General features: G+C 71.8%; 5 protein-coding genes across 5 annotated transcripts; 4 read left to right on the top strand and 1 right to left on the bottom strand.

Annotated features, from left to right (window-relative positions):
* Window positions 1-173: 173 nt before the first annotated feature.
* e2 (peptidase 2) lies at window positions 174-1,562 on the top strand (the record flags this gene model as incomplete). Its single annotated transcript, XM_009037088.1, has 3 exons — window positions 174-792; window positions 868-1,363; window positions 1,460-1,562. 3 exons carry the CDS (start codon window positions 174-176, stop codon window positions 1,560-1,562), a joined length of 1,218 nt encoding a protein of 405 aa, XP_009035336.1.
* A 1,770-nt stretch (window positions 1,563-3,332) lies between these two features.
* AURANDRAFT_36652 (hypothetical protein) lies at window positions 3,333-4,112 on the top strand (the record flags this gene model as incomplete). The annotated part of the gene is made up of 1 exon (XM_009037089.1): window positions 3,333-4,112. The coding sequence occupies one exon, from the start codon at window positions 3,363-3,365 to the stop codon at window positions 4,092-4,094; it is 732 nt and encodes a 243-aa protein (XP_009035337.1).
* Window positions 4,113-10,015: 5,903 nt separating this feature from the next.
* Window positions 10,016-10,876, top strand: AURANDRAFT_11829 (hypothetical protein; the record flags this gene model as incomplete). Its single annotated transcript, XM_009037090.1, has 1 exon — window positions 10,016-10,876. A coding segment is annotated over one exon (861 nt), but the record flags the coding sequence as incomplete, so codon positions are not given.
* Window positions 10,877-12,479: 1,603 nt separating this feature from the next.
* On the top strand, window positions 12,480-14,695 carry AURANDRAFT_36649 (hypothetical protein; the record flags this gene model as incomplete). The annotated part of the gene is made up of 2 exons (XM_009037091.1): window positions 12,480-13,932; window positions 14,010-14,695. The coding sequence occupies 2 exons, from the start codon at window positions 12,549-12,551 to the stop codon at window positions 14,609-14,611; spliced, it is 1,986 nt and encodes a 661-aa protein (XP_009035339.1).
* A 953-nt stretch (window positions 14,696-15,648) lies between these two features.
* AURANDRAFT_36645 (hypothetical protein) lies at window positions 15,649-17,319 on the bottom strand (the record flags this gene model as incomplete). Its single annotated transcript, XM_009036569.1, has 2 exons — window positions 15,649-15,906; window positions 16,001-17,319. The coding sequence occupies 2 exons, from the start codon at window positions 17,238-17,240 to the stop codon at window positions 15,662-15,664; spliced, it is 1,485 nt and encodes a 494-aa protein (XP_009034817.1).
* Window positions 17,320-18,018: the final 699 nt, after the last annotated feature.

Below are 18,018 nucleotides of genomic sequence, written 5' to 3'. Positions count from 1 at the left end.
CCGCCGCCGTCGCCAGGGCAGCCCGCCGACCGACGCGGACCATGCTGCCGAGTCTGCGCACCTCGATGTGAGGTTGATACGCGAAGGGCACCTTTTTTACCTGAAGCAATGCTGCCGCACAAAGAGCGGCGCCTCGGCATCGCGCCGCACCGACGCGGCCTCCGCGTTGCGCGATGGACGAAAGCCTCGTGCGCGCCTGCTGCGCGCTGCGGCGCGAGCTGCACGCGCACCCGGAGGCCGGCTTCGAGGAGACCTGGACGCAGGCGAGGCTCCGCGCCGCGCTCGTCGACATCGCCGGCGTCGACGCCGCCGCCATCGCGCCGTGCGCGCGGACGGGCTTGGTCGTGGACATCGACGGGCCCGGCGCGCCCGCGCGGCGCATCGCGCTGCGCGCGGACATGGACGCGCTGCGCATGCAGGAGGCGAACCCGCGGCTGCCGTACCGGTCGGCGCGCGACGGCTTCGCGCACATGTGCGGCCACGACGGCCACATGGCCGGCCTCGTGCTCGCCGCGGCGCTCCTCGCGCGGCGGCGCGACCGGCTCCCGCCGGACGCGGGCGTGCGCCTGCTCTTCCAGCCGGCCGAGGAGGGCGGGCGCTTCGAGGCCGGCTGGCGCCACGGCGGCGCGCTGCCGATGATCCGCGGCGGCGCGCTCGACGGCGTGGACGAGATCTACGGCCTGCACAACCTGCCCACGGCGCCCGTGGGCGCCGTGCGCGTCAAGGCGGGCGCCGTCATGGGCCGGTCGTCGGAGCTGCGGATCTCCGTGACGGGCGCGGGCGGCCACCGGCGTCCCGCGGCCGCGACGATTTTCGAGAGCTTTTGAGCGGGAAAACGAAGAAACTCGTTACCGACATGCTTGGTAGGCGGCCACGCCTCTCAGCCCCACAACGGCGTCGACCCCGTCGTCGCCGGCGCGCACGTCGTCGCGGCGCTGCAGACCGTCGTCTCGCGAAACGTGCCCGCGGCCGAGTCCGCCGTCGTGTCCGTCACGAACTTCCACGCGGGCTCCGGCGCGCTGAACGTCATCCCCGACGCCGCGCTGCTGACCGGCACGATCCGCGACTTCGACGACGGCGTCTTCGAGACCGTCAAGTCTGCGGTGACGCGCGTCGTCGAGGGCACGTGCGCCGCGCTCGGCGCGACGGCGACGGTGGAGATCGCGACCAAGTACCCGCCCGTCGTCAACTACAAGGAGGGCGCGGCCGCGGTCGCGCGCGCCGCGGCGCGCGAGGGCCGCGACGTCGACCTCGACGACGGGCTCCCGCTGCTCGCGGGCGAGGACTTCTCCTACTTCCTGCGACCGCAGGACGGCGGCCTCGCCCGGGGCGCGTTCTTCTTCGTCGGCGCGGCCGAGGAGCGGTACGCCGGGCACGCGTCGATCGATCTCGAGACGCCCGGCGCCTTCGCGGACGCGGGCGCGGCCTGCCGGTCGAACTGCACGCTCCACTCGACGAGCTTCGACTTCAACGACAACGCGCTGCCGGTGGCCGCGGCCATGTTCGTGCGCCTCGTGGAAGATCGGCTCGGCGCGGAGCTCTACCCCGAGGACCTTCGATAACAGCACCTTCCTAGGACACACGTGCAGGAAACCCAGCACCTTAGGACACCTTGACCCAGGACTCGTCGGAGCCGAGGGGGGCCGCGCCGTCGTCGTCGTCGTCGATCTCGAGCTCGCTCAGCTCGGGGATGGTCGCGGGCTGGTCCAGGAGGCTCTGGAACTCGTCGTCGTCGAAGTCGCGCTCCGTCGGCGCGTCGGACGCGACGCTCGCCGACTGGGCCGCGCGCTTCTTCGCCTTGCGCTTCGCCGCCTTGGACATGACCGTCGAGACGGCCGTCGTCGCGTCGTCGCCGTCCTCCTTGGCGCCGCCGGGCGCCACGAGCACGAAGCGCGGCAGCTTCGACAGGTCGACGCCCACGACGGCGTGGAGGTCGTAGGCCTTGACGACGGCGCCCGCGCGCCGCGAGGCCTCGGGGAGGCGCCGCGCGTCGGCCGGCACCGGGTCGTCGTCGGCGTGGCGCGCGACGTCGACGTCCTCGGAGAGGGGCGCCTTGCCGACGACGCGCACCTCGACCATGCTTTTCGTCGACGCGACGGCGTCGAAGGGGTTCTTGAAGTAGGCCTCCGCGTTGTAGTCGCGGAGCTCGCCCGTGACGACGTCCGCGAGCGCGATGGTCGCGCGGACCGACGTCGCGAGAAAAACCCGCCGGCCGAGCTTGACGAGGTCGTGCTTGGACACGGGCGGGATCTCGAGCAGGATCGTCCGCTGGAACTCCGCCGTGTTCGCCTTGGGGTCGTGCGTGACGAGCTTCTTGGTCCGGTTCGCGAGGCGCACGGGCGCGCGTCCCGCGCGCCGGAGCTCCTCGACGAAGGTCAGCGCCTCGCGCTCCTCGTCGAAGTCGACGTCCAGGCCCCGGCCGTGGGGCAGCCGGTGCGCCGCGAAGCGCAGCTCCCGCGGCCCGCCGCGCTTCCCCAGAGACCGCAGGAACTCCTCGAGGGACCGCAGCGTCCGCGCGCCCGCGGCCGCGTCGCCCGTGCGGAGCCGCGCGACGCGGATCTGCACGCGGCACCCGAAGTCGCCGCCGCCCTTGCCCATCTTCCGGTTCCGCTTCTCGCGCGCCTCGCCCGCGCAGTCGTCGCACTTGCAGCCCTCCTCGACGAACTCGAACTCGCAGCGCTGCCGCACGGACGCGTGCGAGAGCTCCGCGTCGAGGCGCAGGCGCCGGCTGTGCGGCTCCGTCCAGACGAGGCGCGCGTCCGCGAGCACGAGCTCGCGGCCCCGGAGGCCGTTCGACAGGCCCGCGACGAGCTGCGCGGCCTTCTTGCCGATGAGCGCGCTCTTGATCCGCCGCAGCAGGAACGCGAGGAGCGCGTCCGACTCGCGGTCGCAGGCCTCCCAGCGCTCGACCTTGGCCGCCGGGTCCGACGTGAGCACGCGCGCGCACTCGTTGCACCGCCGCACGGCGAGGAGCTTCGGGTGCTTGGCGACGTGCGCCTCGAGCGGCCGCCGCCAGTCGTAGGTCGCGCGCACGCACTCGAGGCAGAGGAAGCCGTCGTCGCGCGCGACGGTGGGCACGCCGCACTCCGGGCAGGCGATCGCCGGCAGCTGCGACGCGTCGGGCACGTCGAGCTCCGCCTCGAGGAAGAGCATGTTTGGCGCTTGCGACGGCGCGTGAAAGGCGACGCGGGCTCCGGTGTCTGTTGCGGCAGCTGCTTGCGACGGCGCGGGCGGGCGTACGGCGCTGGAACTCGACGACGACTCAGGCGGAACACGCCCAGATGCCGCCGAGAGCCGCGAGGTCTCGAGACGAGTCGAGTCAACAAAGCGATGATGAAGCTCTCGCCACAGCATCGGAGAGCATGGCCGCCATGAAAAAGCTCAACAAGGTCTGCTTCCTCGTGGCCATGGAGCAGGAGAGCGCCCCGTTCATCGCCGCGCTCGGCCTGAAGAAGCGCAGCACCAGCGGCCCGGCGCCCGTCATCGTGCACGAGGGCACGTACAAGGGCGCGGCCGTCGTGGTCTACAACCCGGGCATGAGCGACGGCAAGAGCCTCGTGGGCACGGACTTCGCGACGCTGGCGACGTTCCTCGCCGCGGAGCGCGACGCGCCGGACCTCTTCGTCAACGCGGGCACGTGCGGCGGCTTCGCGAAGCGCGGCGGCGCCGTCGGCGACGTCTACTGCGTGTCGTCGTTCCAGCACCACGACCGGCGCGTGCCCATCCCCGGCTACGACGCCATGTGCGTCGGCAAGCGCGCCGCCGTCGCGGCGCCGCGGCTCGTGGAGGCGCTCGGCGCGAAGACGGGCCCGTGCACGACGGGCAACTCGCTCGACTGCTCGCCGACGGACGCGGAGATCATCGACGCGTCCGGCGCCGTCTGCAAGGACATGGAGGCCGCGGCCATCGCCTGGGCCGCGGAGCTCACGGGCACGCCGCTCCTCGGCATCAAGGTCGTCACGGACATCGTCGACGGCGAGCATCCGACGCAAGACGAGTTCCTCGCGAACCTCGCGAAGGCGTCGGACTCGCTCCAGGGCGTCTTGCCCAAGGTCCTCGACTTCGTCGTCGACAAGACCCTCGCGGAGCTCTAGTAACACGGCGGCCGGTAGAGTTACGCGCCCTCGTCGTCGCGGTCGTCGTGCTCCGCGGTCGGGTGCTCGTCGAAGCGCTTCGTGCCCACGTCGACGGCCTCGAGGAGCTTCTTCTCCGCGGCCGCCAAGGACGCGAACCTCGGCAGGTCCACGGTGCAGATGCAGGCGTGGGCCGTCGGCAGCGACCCCTCGCTCAGGTGCGCGCCGGACGAGAGCGTGAACGGGTGCTTGCCGCCGTTGAGGCCCACGAGGTGCGCGAAGCCGCCGACGGGCACGCGCCGCGACCCCGTCGCGAACTGGAGCAGCCCGTGGAGCCGCCGCTTGTCCGGCGGCGCGCCCCCGGCCCACTTGTCGACGACGGCCCAGAACCAGCGGACCTCGCGCGCGTCCGCGCGCAGGCCGCCGGCGAGCCGCGTGTGCCTCCGCCAGTCGCCCACCTGTGCGGGTCTCAGGTGTAAACTCGCGGGGTCACGCTCACGGGACGAGGGCGGCCCGCGTCAACGGCACCCGCGGGTGGCTCTCGGACTCTCCGGGTTTAAGTCCCGCGAGCTCGACGCGGCGGTACGGAAAACAACCGCCGCGGATCTCGCAAAGTCCTCTCTTCGAACGCAAATAGGACGCGGGGCGACGCGCGTCGACGTCGCGGAGGCCGCTCAGCAACCGGCCGAAGTCGTCGGCGCTCAGCATCTTCCGCGCGTCGACCAATACGTCGCGCGGCACGGCTTTTCGGAGCCCCCGCGCGACGGCCTCGAGCGGCAGCCGCAGGCTCTTCCGGAGGCGCCAGTCGCGCATGGCGCGCACGAAGTCGTGGCGGTTCGACGCGTCGACGTCGCGGGCCGCGCCGCCGGCGCAGAGCTCGACGGAGGAGCCCGGCGCGAGCGGCGCGTCGCCGTCCGTCAAAACGTCGCGGTCCAACGAGACGACGCGCGGCGCGCCGCGCGGCGGCGGCGCCTCGGGCGCGTCCGTCGCCTCGGACGCGTCGTCGAGGCCGGGCAGGTCCGGGTCGTCGACGACGAGGGCGTCCGTGAAGTCCAGGCACAGCCCGGAGACGTCGTTCGCCTCGTCCGAGATCCACCGCAGCGACCGCTCGAGGTCCGGGTCGAGCGCCTCCAACAGCTCCGAATCGTCGCGGTCCGGCAGTTCGCCGTCGTTCAAGAGCGCCTCGCAAACGTAGGCGTGGAGCGGCAGGTCCAGCGTGACCTGCTGCCAGATGGCGAGGCCGAACAAACGGCCGAGCGCCTCGAAGTCGGACCGCCAGTGGCCGTTCGCGAAGAGCGCCGCGGCGTTGGGCACGAAGGACCGGCCGTGGTCGTGGGTCTTGAGCAGTCGGCCGCCGCCGGCGACGAAGGCCCGGTGCGCGCAGACGTCCATCCACTCGCGGAGCACCGCGGACCCGACGGCTGACTCGCCCTTGAACCGGACCTCGAAGTCCCCGACGATGTCCGGCGCGCCGAGGCCCGTCTCCTCGGCGAACTGGCGCCGCAGCTGCGGGAGCTGCGGCGCGTGGCGGTCGCACTCGACGAAGGCCAGGGGCGCCTCGTCGTCGTCGAGGTCCCGCGCCGCGCGGTGGTGCCGCTGCAACCGCCGCGCGAGCCAGACGCGCTTCTCCGCGGGGACCATGCGCGCCGTCAGCGCCCGCAGCTCGGCGTCGAGCGCGGGCGACGGCACGGCCGACGCCACGGCCTCGGCGAGGGCCCAGGCCTGGGACGTGTCGCGCGGCACGCCGCGGAGCGGCCACACGGGCGCGCCGGCGAGCGACGCGCCCGCCTCCGCGCCGCCGGCGTCGCCCCGCGCGTTGCGGATCGTCGTGACGTCGACGGAGACGACGGCGCGCCGCTCGGCCTCGCGCTTGACCCGCTCGCCGTCGCCGCCGCAGACCATGAAGCCCGCGATCTTCGGGGGCTTCGCCCCGAAGACGCCCATGCGGAACGCGGGCCGCGACGCGCCGTCGTCGAAGAGGTCGTTGACGACGACGACGACGGCCGCGCCGGCGTCGGCGGCGAGCTGCACCGCCGTCGCCCAGTCCGGCGCCGCCGGCGACTTGCGGATCAGGGACCGGTCGAGGAGGAGCGCGGACGCCGGCCGCACGAGCGCCCGCCACCGGTCGCTGCCCAGCAGCTTGCCGTCGCAGGGGATGAGGGCCGCCGACGACGTCGCGTCGGCGAAGCGCTCGTTCCAGGCCGCGGGCACGGCGGGCACCTTGAGCGTCGTGCCGTCGTCGAAGCCCAGGACGAGCTCGCCCGCGATGGGAAGCTCCGCCGCCGCGGCGTCAAAGTTCGACAGGAGCACCATGTCGTCGGCCTCGCCCGCGGAGCCGCCGACGCCCAGCGTGCCCCGGAGCTCGTGGAAGTACTCGGCCCAGGACGGCGTCGGCGCGGACGACTCGTCGTGGTCCGCCGCCGCCGGCGCGCCGCCGTCGTCCATGTCGGCGTCGTCGTCGGCGGCGGCGGCCGCCGCCGCCGCGCCGCCGTCCTCCGTCGGGGGCGCCGCGGCGTCGGACCCGCCGCCGCGCGCCGCGGGCGCGGGCGCGTCCTCGTCCATGGGCGCGGCGGCGCCGTCGCCGCCGCCGTCGTCGCCGCCGCCGCCGTCGCCGCGCTCGCCGGCGGCCGCGGCGTCCTCGCCGGCGAGGGCGGCCGCCAGGGACAGCATGGCGAGGCGCGCGGGCGTCTCCTTGCGCGCGAGGCACTCGAGGAACTGCACGGCGTTCGCGTCCTTGCACGCGAACGCGCTGAGCTTCTCGAGGAGCGGCACGCCGCACCAGAGGCCCGTCGACACGCGGCTCGACCCGTCGCAGGCCGCCAGCCTCGTCAGCGCCGCGCAGGCGTGGGCCGCGAAGAGGTCGTCGCCGTCGACGAAGAGCAACAGGTAGCCGAGGCTCGCCGCGACCTGTGTGCAAATCAAATATTCAACTCGACTTCAATGTGAGCGTAATCGAACGGTTCGGACCAGACTCTTCAGCTGTGCTTCGAGAACTCGACGAGAGCAATCGATTCGTCCAGAAATCAGCCGAATCGACTTCGATTTGACCGAGCTAGAGAATTCTCAAGTTTGGCCCCGACGTCCCAGCTCACTGGTTGATTTGCACACAGGCCGCGACCCACTCGCCGAGGCGCCGCGGGGGCAGGCCCGTGCGCTCGCCGCGGCTCCGGGCGATGGCGTCCTCGTCGAAGCGGCGCTGGAGCTTGCGCGCGAGCTTGGCGTCGCCCGCGACGTCGCCGAGGTCCCTGGCCAGGGCCGCGGCCGCGGCGGACCGCGTCGCCGCGCCGGGCGGCCGCGCGTCGTCGGCCGCGTCGCCGCCGTGGGGCGCCTTGCGGGGCCGCGGCGCCTCGTCCGTGGCCTTGCGCTTCGTCGACTCGCGGTCCGCCCGGTCGGCGACGCGCACGGCCGCGTCCCAGCGCCACTCGGGCCGCACGAAGAGGTCGACGCGGATGTCCGACGCCATGAGCCGCGGCGCGAGGCACCGCACGAGGCCCGGCAGGCCCAGGGGCGGCGCGCGCTCGTCGCGCACGGCGACGCAGACGTGGACGAGCAGCAGCTCCGCGTCGTGGTGCGCCGCGCACTCGTCGCGGATCCACGGGGGCACGCCGCGCTCGAAGACGCGCTCGAGCCACGTCGCCGCGGAGAGCCGCGGGCTCAGCGCGCCGCAGCCGCAGACGATGCGCTGGCTCTCCCGCTGCGCCGACGCCTCCGGCGTGTCGTCGTCGTCGTCGCTGTCGTCGCTCGCGTCGTCGTCGGCCGGCGGCGCCGGCGGCGCCGCGGGCGCGGACGACACGGCCTGGCCCACGGTCGCGGCGACGGCCTCGAGGGCCGCGCCGAAATCCAGGGCGCTCGCCGCGGGCGCCGGCGCCGGCGGCGGCGGCGGCGGCCGCGACGGGCTCGCCGCGACGGCGACGGCCGCGGCGGGCTCCGGCGTCGCGTCGAGGAGCCACTGGAGCGCGCAGCCGAGCAGATGCCGCGCGGCGCGGCGCCGCACGCCGTCGTCGGCGTCGCCCGCCGCGGCGACGACGGCGAGCGCGTTCGCGGCGAACTTGGACACGCCGTGCGACCGGGCCCGCGGTTCCATGCGCCAGCCGCAGCGGCACGCGTGGCGCAGCGCGTCGACGACGCGCGGCGCCGACGGCAGGCGGCTCGCCGCGCCCGGGCAGTTCGACAGCAGCTGGCCGCAGGCGAAGGTCGCGCGGTCGTAGGCCTCGCGGAGCGGCGCGCACGTCTCCAGAACCACGAGGTCGACCTCGAGCGTCTTCGCGAGGTAGGCCATGAGCCCGTCGAGCTGCGTCGCGCGCGCCGCGACGACCTCCGCCGTGATGCGGTCCGGGTCCTGCAACAAATCGAAGAGGCCCTCGACGTCCAGCGCGGGCGACGCGACCATCGTCCGGTACATCGCCGCCCTCGCCGCGCCGTGCGGCGACGTGTCCGTGCGCGCCGCGCAGCGCGCGAGCTCCTCCGCGAGGCGCGCGTGGCCCGGCTCGGCGGCGAGGCCCGCCTCGAAGGAGCGCCGCGCGTCCGCGCGCCGGTTCAGGGCCCACTCCGCGCCGCCGCGCCGGAGGTAGCCCTTGGCGTAACCCGGCGCGAGCCGCGTGCACCGCTCCGCGTCGTCGAAGGCGTCCTCGTAGCGCTCCAGCTGGAGGAAGCAGGCGCTCCGGTTGCTGTAGGCGACGTGGTCCGCCGGCGACGCGAGCACGCAGGCGCTGTAGGACGCCAGGGCCGCGGCGTAGTCGCCGGCGCCGTAGTGGGCGTTCCCGGCGGCGCGGTGGGCCTCGCCGGCGGCGACGTCCTCCTCGCCCCCGGGCCGAGCGCCGGGGTAGAGGCTCGGACTGAGCACCGTCCTCGGGGAGCGCATCGCGGCCGTGGCCAGGCTCCCGGAGGCGCAGTACGAGCGAGCGTCCGCAGGCACAGCGACGGCGGCAGCAGGGCGTTGACGCCCTGGAGCGCGGCGGCGGCGGAGGCCTTGGGCCCGCGCCAGGACGCGGCCGTCGGCCGGCTGAGCGAGCAAAGCTCAGATGCAAAGTCTTTAACTAAAAGCACCTTGAAGATTCCTGAAATGTTGCTGTTCAACAAATCCCTTGCGCACCGTTTTTTATAGCTGCCCTGCCCTCAGGAGAGCTCTGTGCGCTTCATTTCCGCCAGCGTTTGTGGAATTGCGCGGGCGCGCGGCGGCGATCGTCTGCCGCCGCGTCGGCCGGGCTTTGTCCACCACGCTCTTCTGCCAGCGCCAGGAGGAGGAGGGGAACGGGGCCGCGTTCACCTCCCCCTACTGCATCTGCCAATCCGAGGAGGAGCAGCGGGCGTTCCGTCGCGACGCGCCCGTGAGCCCCGGCGCCAACGGCATCGACGACCTCGTGCGGAACTTCGACGAGAAGCGGCAGATGTCCTTCTTCAACAGCGTCTGCGGCAGCCCGCCCGCGGGCGCCGCGAGCGCGGACGACGGCGGTTTGTGCGGCACGTTCCAGAGCGTGGGCTTCGGCCCGTCCCCGGGGCGCACGGAGGAGCACGGCGACGAGGCCTTCGAGATCGACGGCAACGACCCGGGCAAGCCCTGGTGCGGCTACGTGACGGCCCAGGAGCAGCACGACGCGGCGGCGCCGGCGACGCCCGTGCGGACGATCCCGCTGCCCGCGGACCGGTCCGAGGAGCCCGCGGACAAGCCCGAGGGCCTCGAGTCGCCGCCCGTGGTCGCGCCGGACGACGCGCCCGCCCCGGCGGCGGGCCGCGTGCGCTTCTCCGAGGCCGTCGCGGAGGCGTCCGCGGGGCAGCAGTTCTTCAGCTCCGACACGCTGGCGACGGAGGCGCCCGACGACGACGAGTTCGTCGTCGAGGACGAGGAGGAGCGGCGGTCGTCCTTCTCCGTGTTCTGCCCCGTGCTGCGGTTGCCGCTGTCGCCGAGGAGCCTGCGGAAGAAGAAGGCCAAGGAGCCGGAGCCGCGGCGGCTGACGCTCGACGACTTCGAGGTGCTCAAGAACATCGGCGAGGGCGCGTTCTCCCAGGTGCTGCTCGTGCGCAAGGTCGAGGAGCCCGACGCGGGCCGCGTCTTCGCCATGAAGACGATCTCGAAGCTCGCGGACAACAAGTCCTACTTCGAGCGGTGCATCCGCGCGGAGCGCGTCGCGCTCGGCATGATGGAGTCGCCCTTCGTCGTGACGCTGCGCTACGCGTTCCAGACGCCCGCGGGGCTCTACTCGCTGACGGACTACTGGGAGGGCGGGTCCCTCGAGAGCCACCTGCCCGAGGGCGGCATGGACGAGGACCGCGCGCGGTTCCACGCCGCGGAGCTTCTCTTAGCGCTCAAGCACGTGCACGACCACAAGATCGTGCACCGCGACCTCAAGCTCACGAACATCCTCCTCGACGGCGCGGGCCACGTCGCTTTGACGGACTTTGGCCTCTGCGCGCCGAACGTGCCCCTCGAGGCCCAGCCGCTCCACTCGTTCTGCGGGTCCGTCGAGTACATGGCGCCGGAGATCCTCAAGGGCCACCGCTACGGCCACGCGGTCGACTGGTGGGCCTTTGGGGTCCTGCTCTACGAACTCGTCCACGGCGTGACGCCCTTCACGGGCCACAAGGCGCGCGTCATCATGGAGTCCATATTGAAGGGGCCGCCGGAAATCGCCCCCGGGGACTCCGAGGAGTTCGCGCACTCGCTGTCCCAGCTCCTGGAGAAAAAGCCGGAGGAGCGCGCGGGCTTCGGGACCAAGGGCGGCAAGGACGTCATGAACCTGCCCTTCTTCTACAAGGTCGACTGGGCCGCCATGCGCGCCATGGCCGCGCCCGTGCCCTACGTGCCGCAGCACGCGGAGAAGCCGCGGCCGTCGCTCGCGGCCATGCCCCAGGACTCCTTCTCCGCCCTCGCCCACGAGTTCGCCGAGAACAAGAACTCGGCGCCCGCGGACCGCAAGCGCCTCAAGCGCTTCTCCTTCGCGGGCAAGCCCATCCCCGCGTCCCCGTGAGCCGTAATCGGGGGGCGTTCAACTTGAAGACGCGTTTAAAAAACCTTCTTTCGGGGCTGCCGACGATGATCTTCTGATCATGAGCTTCGTCGCCCGGCGGCTGGCCGCCGGCGCGGGCCTCGCGCTCTGCCACTCGCTGCGGAGCCGCTGCGACGAGCAGCTTGTCCACGTGCCGTCGTCGATGAATTTAAAGCTCGCCGGCGTCATCGCGGAGGACGCCCTGGCGGAGGCGCACCACGTAGACCTGCACCCGCTGGCAGTAGTTGTTTTGGACGCCGGCGGGCACGACGTCTTGGCGCTCAGGGAGGACGGGTGCGGGGTCATGCGCGTCGGCATCGCGCGGGGCAAAGCCTACGCGTGCCTGGCCATGGGCATGCCTTCGCGCCAGATCCGCGACCGCCTGAAGGACCGGCCGACGTTCGTCGGCGCGCTGTGCGACGTCTCCGGCGGGCGCTTCGTGCCCGTGCCCGGCGGCGTGCTCGTCGTCGACGAGGAGAGCGGCGTCGCCATCGGCGCGGTCGGCGTCTCCGGCGACACGTCCGACAAGGACGAGATGGTCGCCATCGTCGCCATCAACAAGCAGGACGGCGTCGCGGCGAACCCCGCCGCGCCGTCCGCGACCTGGGCGCGGTCATCGCTCGGGCCGCACTAACCTTCGCTTCGAGCTTACTTCGCGGCCGCCTAGAGACCGCCGCTCCCGAAGCCCGCGAGGACGAAGAAGTTGAACGCGATGAGCCCGAAGCCGATCGCGGTGAGCGTGACCGGGTTCTGGAAGTCGGGCATGCCGATGCCTTCGGTGTCGTACTCCTGTTTCGGCGGGACGTAGTTGCCGTCCTCGTCGTAGTCGTCGCCGCCGGCGTAGAGCGCCCATCGCGATGAAGTGCTCGCGACGCGGAGCGGCGCCGAGGCCGGCGCGGCGCGGAGCGCTCGGAGAGACGCCGCCGGAGGCTGCAGGGCGGAAGCCGCCGCGAGGAGGCAGGAGAGCATGCACGAGAGCTTCGCCATGGTTTCGCGTTGCGGTTGGGCGTTGCGCGGGTTCGATGCGGCGGTGTCGACGTTCGACGAGGCGTGGAATTTGTTGTGGCTGTTTTTGACGGTCGATGAGGCGTGAGCGCGCGTCGATGGCGGCGCTGAGCACGGTGCTCTGGGCGCTCGATCGAGGCCTTTTACCACGGCGTTCAAGAATCGCTCTCCACAAAAAACCGAGCGCCATGCGCCAGCGCAGCTGATGCGCAGCTAAAACATGGCTCGTTCTATTGTCATGGCAGTCTCACTCATCACCGCTGCTCGCGCCTTCACCGGCGCCCTCGCGAAGCGCCCGACCCGCTTGCGCAAAGGCACGGCCCGCTTCGCGTCGCATCCAGTGTCCATGCGCATGCGGACGTGGCCGCTTTTGAAAGGCTGACATGGCGCCTGGAACGCGCCATCCCCGCCTAGGTCCAACCCCCTCCTGCAACAGGAGGGTCTCCCCAAGTTCGGCGAGATCGAGGAGAAGCACATCGAGCCGGGCATGACGGCGCTGCTCGAGGACCTCGGCGGCCAGCTCGAGTCGCTCGAGGCGTCGCTCGGCCGCGACTCGACGTACGAGGAGGCCGTCGAGGGGCTCGAGCGCGTGAGCTTCCCGCTGGGCTACGCCTGGGGCGTCGTCGGCCACCTCAACGGCGTCAAGAACAGCGACGCGCTCCGCGAGGCCCACGCGGCCATGCAGCCGAAGATCGTGGAGATGACGCAGCGCCTCGGCCAGTCGCGCGCGGTCTACGAGGCCCTCGACGGCCTCGGCGAGCGGTCCGACGACCTTTCGCCGACGCAGAAGCGCGTCGTCGACGCGTCCCTGCGGTCCATGCGGCTCGGCGGCGTCGCGCTCGAGGGCGAGGCGAAGGACGCGTACAACAAGAACTCGCTCCGCCTCTCGGAGCTGTCGACGACGTTTTCGAATAACGTGCTCGACGCCACCAAGGCCTTCGAGCTCCTCGTGGAAGCGAAGGAGGACATCGCGGGGCTGCCCGCGTCCGCGCTCGCGGCCGCGGCGCAAAAGGCCGAGGCCGCGGGCAAGTGCGAGTCCGCCGACGCCGAGAACGGGCCCTGGCTCCTCGGGTTGGACATCCCGTCGTACCTGCCGGCCATGCAGCACCTCGAGAGCTCCCCGATCCGCGAGCGGCTCTACAAGGCCTTCGTGACGCGCGCGGGCGAGGCGAACGCGCCGCTCATCGACGAGATCTTGACGTTGAAGCAGGCCCAGGCCAAGCTCTTGGGGTTCGACTCCTACGCCGAGGTGTCCCTGTCGTCGAAGATGGCCGACTCCATCGAGGACGTCGAGAAGCTCCACGACATGCTCGCGGCGAAGGCGACGCCCGCGGCCAAGGCCGAGCTCGCGGAGCTCCAGGCGTACGCCAACGCCAACGGCCACGAGGGCGCCCTGAAGCACTGGGACATCCCGCGCTGGAGCGAGAAGCTCCGCGAGGAGCGCTACGACTACTCCGAGGAGGAGCTCCGGCCCTACTTTGCGCTGCCCGCCGTGCTCGACGGCTTGTTCGGCGTCATCGAGCGCTTGTTCGGCGTCACGGTGACGGCGGCCGACGGCGCGGCGGAGGTCTGGAACGAGGACGTGCGCTACTTCGAGATCCGCGACGGCGGCGAGCTCGTCGCGTCGTTCTACCTCGACCCCTACAGCCGGCCGGAGAACAAGCGCGGCGGCGCGTGGATGGACGTCTGCGTGGGCAAGAGCCGCGCGCTGGACAAGAAGGTGCCGACGGCCTACCTGACGTGCAACGGGTCGCCGCCCGTCGGCGGCGCGCCGTCGCTGATGACGTTCAACGAGGTCGAGACGCTCTACCACGAGATGGGCCACGGCCTCCAGCACATGCTCACCAGGGTCGAGGACGGCGACGCCCAGCGTCGAGCGACGGGAGTGTTTTTTTGCGTGACTTTCGCCTGAGGACGTGAAGAAATCCGACCCCGTTGCACTTGGTAGGCGACGCCGCGGGCATCAACGGCGTCGAGTGGGACGCCGTGGAGCTGCCGTCGCAGTGGATGGAAAATTGGCTCCTCGACAAGCCGACGCTCTACTCCTTCGCGAAGCACTACGAGACGGGCGCGCCGCTCCCCGACGAGTTCTACGACAAGCTCAAGGGCGCCAAGACGTTCCAGGCGGGCCTGGGCATGAGCCGCCAGATCGCCTTCGGCCAGCTCGACGTCGAGCTCCACGCGCGCTACGACCCGGCGGGATCCGAGACGCCGTTCGACGCGCAGAAGCGCGTCTTCTCCCAGTACACGGCGCTCCCGCCCCTGCCCGAGGACCGCTTCCTCTGCGCCTTCGGCCACATCTTCGCCGGCGGCTACTCCTGCGGCTACTACTCCTACAAGTGGGCCGAGGTGCTCTCGGCCGACGCCTTCGCGGCCTTCGAGGAGGTCGGCCTCGACAACGAGGCCGAGGTCAAGGCCCTGGGCGGCAAGTTCCGCGACACGGTCCTCGCCCTCGGCGGCGGCACGCCGCCGGCGGAGGTCTTCCGCGCCTTCCGCGGCCGCGACCCGTCGCCCGACGCGCTCCTCCGCCACAGCGGCCTCGCCGAGTGAGCCGCGCGCTTCGCGATGGCATGTGTGCACAGAGCAGATCCTACTAAAGGCGGCCCCCGTCCCATTGGTAATTTGTGCGGTGTTGAGGCACCTGGGGACGCCTCTCGGGCTGGGCGGCTGCCAGTCGACGCTCAAGCCGGTCCAGCTCGCTGCAGCTCGCCTAAAATCCACAGTTTCTCGCCTGCGCGTGCCGCCGTGTTGCACAGGGGAGTTGAATCCTCCAGGTCATTTCTAGTCGCATCTTAGGCCCACACAGCAACAATCATGGCTTATGTCGACGGCGAATTATACGTGAAGGTCTGGGTGGTTATCATGGGCGTGTATGCACTGCAAATGCTGCTTGTGCCGGCGAAGATGACGACGGACCGTCGCGCGCCCGCGTCGTGCCAGAACCGTCGCGTATCCGAAGTCCGTCCCGCCTCGGAAACCGTCGCGTATCCGAAAACCGTCCCGCCCCGGAACGAAACCCGTCGCGCGCCGTAAACCGTCGCGTATCCAAAAACCGCTCGCTCCGCGTCGCGCCGGAAACCGTTCGCGTATCCATAAACCATCACGCGCCAAAAACCATCGACGTCTCCAAAGATCGCTCCCCCCGCGCGCGCAGACTGGAATCTCAAGTCGAACAAGCACATGGAGTTCTGGATCCGCGGCGCGTCCGTCGGCTTCGGCGGGATGGCCTACCTCATGACGCTCATCGACACGGAGAAGGCCGTGCAGGTCGGCACGGCCGCGTCGTTCGCCATCGGCGTGCTCTACCCGCGCAGCGCCGGCGTCCGTTTCCCCCGCGGCGGCGCGCGGCGGGACGCCCGACGATTAGGTGGAACGCCAAGTACGGCTACCTGACCCCGGGACTCAAGCTCAAGTACCCGATGCACTACGTGCCCGAGTTCCTCATGCTCGGCCTCACGCTCGGCGGCGTCGCCGCCATGGAGCTGTGAGAAGCTCCCGACGCGAGAGAGGCGCGGAACAAGCCGCGCTCGAGAAGAGAGACGACCCCCGGCCGCGTCCGCGGGGACAAGCCCGCGGCGCCCCCTAATCATCCCGGAGTCCTTAGTCGGGGTGCACGCACGTCGCGTTCACGGCGAGGGCCCGCCGCTCCTTCCGCGACAGGTCGAAGCGGAAGCCGTGCATCGCGTTGCCCGCCGCGCAGGGCCCCGGCCCGGCCTTCACGTTCCAGCAGCGGACGACGTTGGAGCAGCCCGGCGCGCCCTCGAGCTTGAGGTTCGACACGGAGACGTCGCACGGCGCGGCGTCGGAGCAGTGGAGCATGGCCGCGACGCCCGACGTGTGCCAACCTAAAGCGGGGTCGATGCAATGCGTCGCCGGTCCGGGGCGTCGGGCGGCCGCGCCCTCGTCTCTCGAAACAGTCGCGGGACGCCGGCCGCGGACCCGTGACGCCGTCGATGGTCACGCGCTCGACGGCGACGGCCTTGGACTCGTTGGCGCAGGGCCCCGGGTGCTGGGACTCCGGGCAGTAGAACTGGTCGACGACGACGGGCGCGCCGACGGCGCGGACGTCGAGATCGCGGAACGTCACATTCGCGACGGCGCCGGAGCCGCCCTGCCACGTCTTGACGCGCGCGGCGTTCGAGGTCTTCACGAAGCGGACGCCGCTGAGGACCACGTCGCGCACGGACGCCGTCGTGCCGCCCTCGCCCAGGCTCCCGATGCTCAGCCCGTGGCCCTTGTAGAACGTGCCGCCGCGGACCTCGACGCCGACGCAGCCCTCCTTGATCGCGACGTTGTCGTCGCCCGTGTCGACCCAGCAGTCGTCGACGGTCACGTCGCGCGCGGCCAGCAGGTCGATGCCGTCCGTGTTCACGGACCCCGGCGGCGACGCGACGCGGAGCCGCCGGAGCGCGACGGACGACGACCGCAGCACGACGACGTGGTAGAACGGCGACTCGGCGAGGCGCAGGTGCGTCACCGCGACGTCCCGCGAGTCGGCGACCAGCAGGAGCACGGGCGCGCGCACGGACGGCCGCCGCTTGCGCACGCGCCACCAGGCGCGGCCCGAGCCCTCGACGGCGCCGCTGCCCGTGACGGTCACGCGCTTCGCGCGCCGGAGCTCGAGGAACGCGTACCGCATGCGGCGCAGCTCCGGGCTCTGGGTCTCGTCCTCGGGCTCCGCGCGCGCCGGCCAGCGGTCCATCGGCGGCGCGCGGATCGTGCCGTCGATGCGCAGCTCCAGGTCCTCGACGTCCGCGAGGACGACGGCCGACATCTTGTACGTGCGGCCCGCGGGCAGGTGCACGACGACGCGGGGGGCGGTCGCGCCCGCGGCCGCGGCGACGGCCCGCCGCAGCGCGGGCGCGTCGTCGCCGCGGCCGTCGCCGGCGGCGCCGTGGTCGAGGATCGAGACGACCGCGGCGTCGCCGCGCCGCGCGGCGGCCGACAGGTCGCGCGCCGCGGCGCTCGCCTCCTCGAGGCGCGACGCGTCGAAGCGCTGCGCCGCGCGCTCGTAGGCGCGCACGGCCGCCTCCGTGCGCCGCTGCCGCTCCTGCATGAAGCCGCGCTCGCGCCGGCTCAGCGGGAAGCGGCCGGCCAAGCTCGCGCGGTGCGTGCGCGTCGCGACGACCGTCAACGCGACGACGGCCATAAAGCACCAGGCGTCTTTGCGCGACGGCATGTTTTTGCGGTTTGCTTCACGCGCAGCGCTTTCTTTTGGCGGTTTGGCGGCGCGCAGCGCTTCTGTGACACACGATGCAATGGGTCGCTTGCTTTCGCGGCGCGCAGAGCCTCTCTATGGTGTTTGAGCCTGAGAGAGCATAAGCAAAGCCTGTGGTAAATTTGGGGTTCAGCGAGCATTCCTGTGGCAAAGCTGCTGTTTTCCAAGCCCAATCATCACTCGCCTGTCGTCGTGGACGACGCGCCACCAAAAAGACGTCCCCAGCCATCGCGCGCGCGACCATGTCGAGCGACGACAATCCCTTCGAGGACGCGTCGATCTCCGGCGCGGCGTCGGCCGCGCCGCCGCCGCCCAACGACTCGCAGCCGAGCTGGATGAACGCCGCCGCGTCGCCGGTGCACACGGACGCCGTGCCGCCGGCGGCGGGCAACCCGCAGTGGCTCAGCGACCCGAAGCCGCCCGCCGGCGCGCCGCTGGCCGACCAGGCGGGGGGCTACCCGGACGTGCCCGGCGGGCCGCCGCCCATGGACATCTCGCTGATGCAGCTGCCGAGGCCCGTGCTCGCGATGCGCCTTTCCAACGTCGTCGCGGCCTTCTTCCTCGCGCTCGTGGCGACGATCAAGCTCATGGAGATGACCGCAGGCATCTCGACGGGCGTCATCTGCATCTACCTCTTCCTCTTCGGCCTCCTGCTCTTCACCTTCGAGCTCCACTGCTCGTGCACGGCGAAGATGATCGCGTCGAACCTCGGCTTCATGTACCGGGCGACGGGCCGCAT

Source organism: Aureococcus anophagefferens (assembly GCF_000186865.1).
Source record: "Aureococcus anophagefferens unplaced genomic scaffold AURANscaffold_5, whole genome shotgun sequence".
NCBI lineage: Eukaryota > Pelagophyceae > Pelagomonadales > Pelagomonadaceae > Aureococcus > Aureococcus anophagefferens.
The sequence above is the reverse complement of the archived record's forward strand: the minus strand, read 5'-3'. Positions and strand labels throughout refer to the sequence as shown.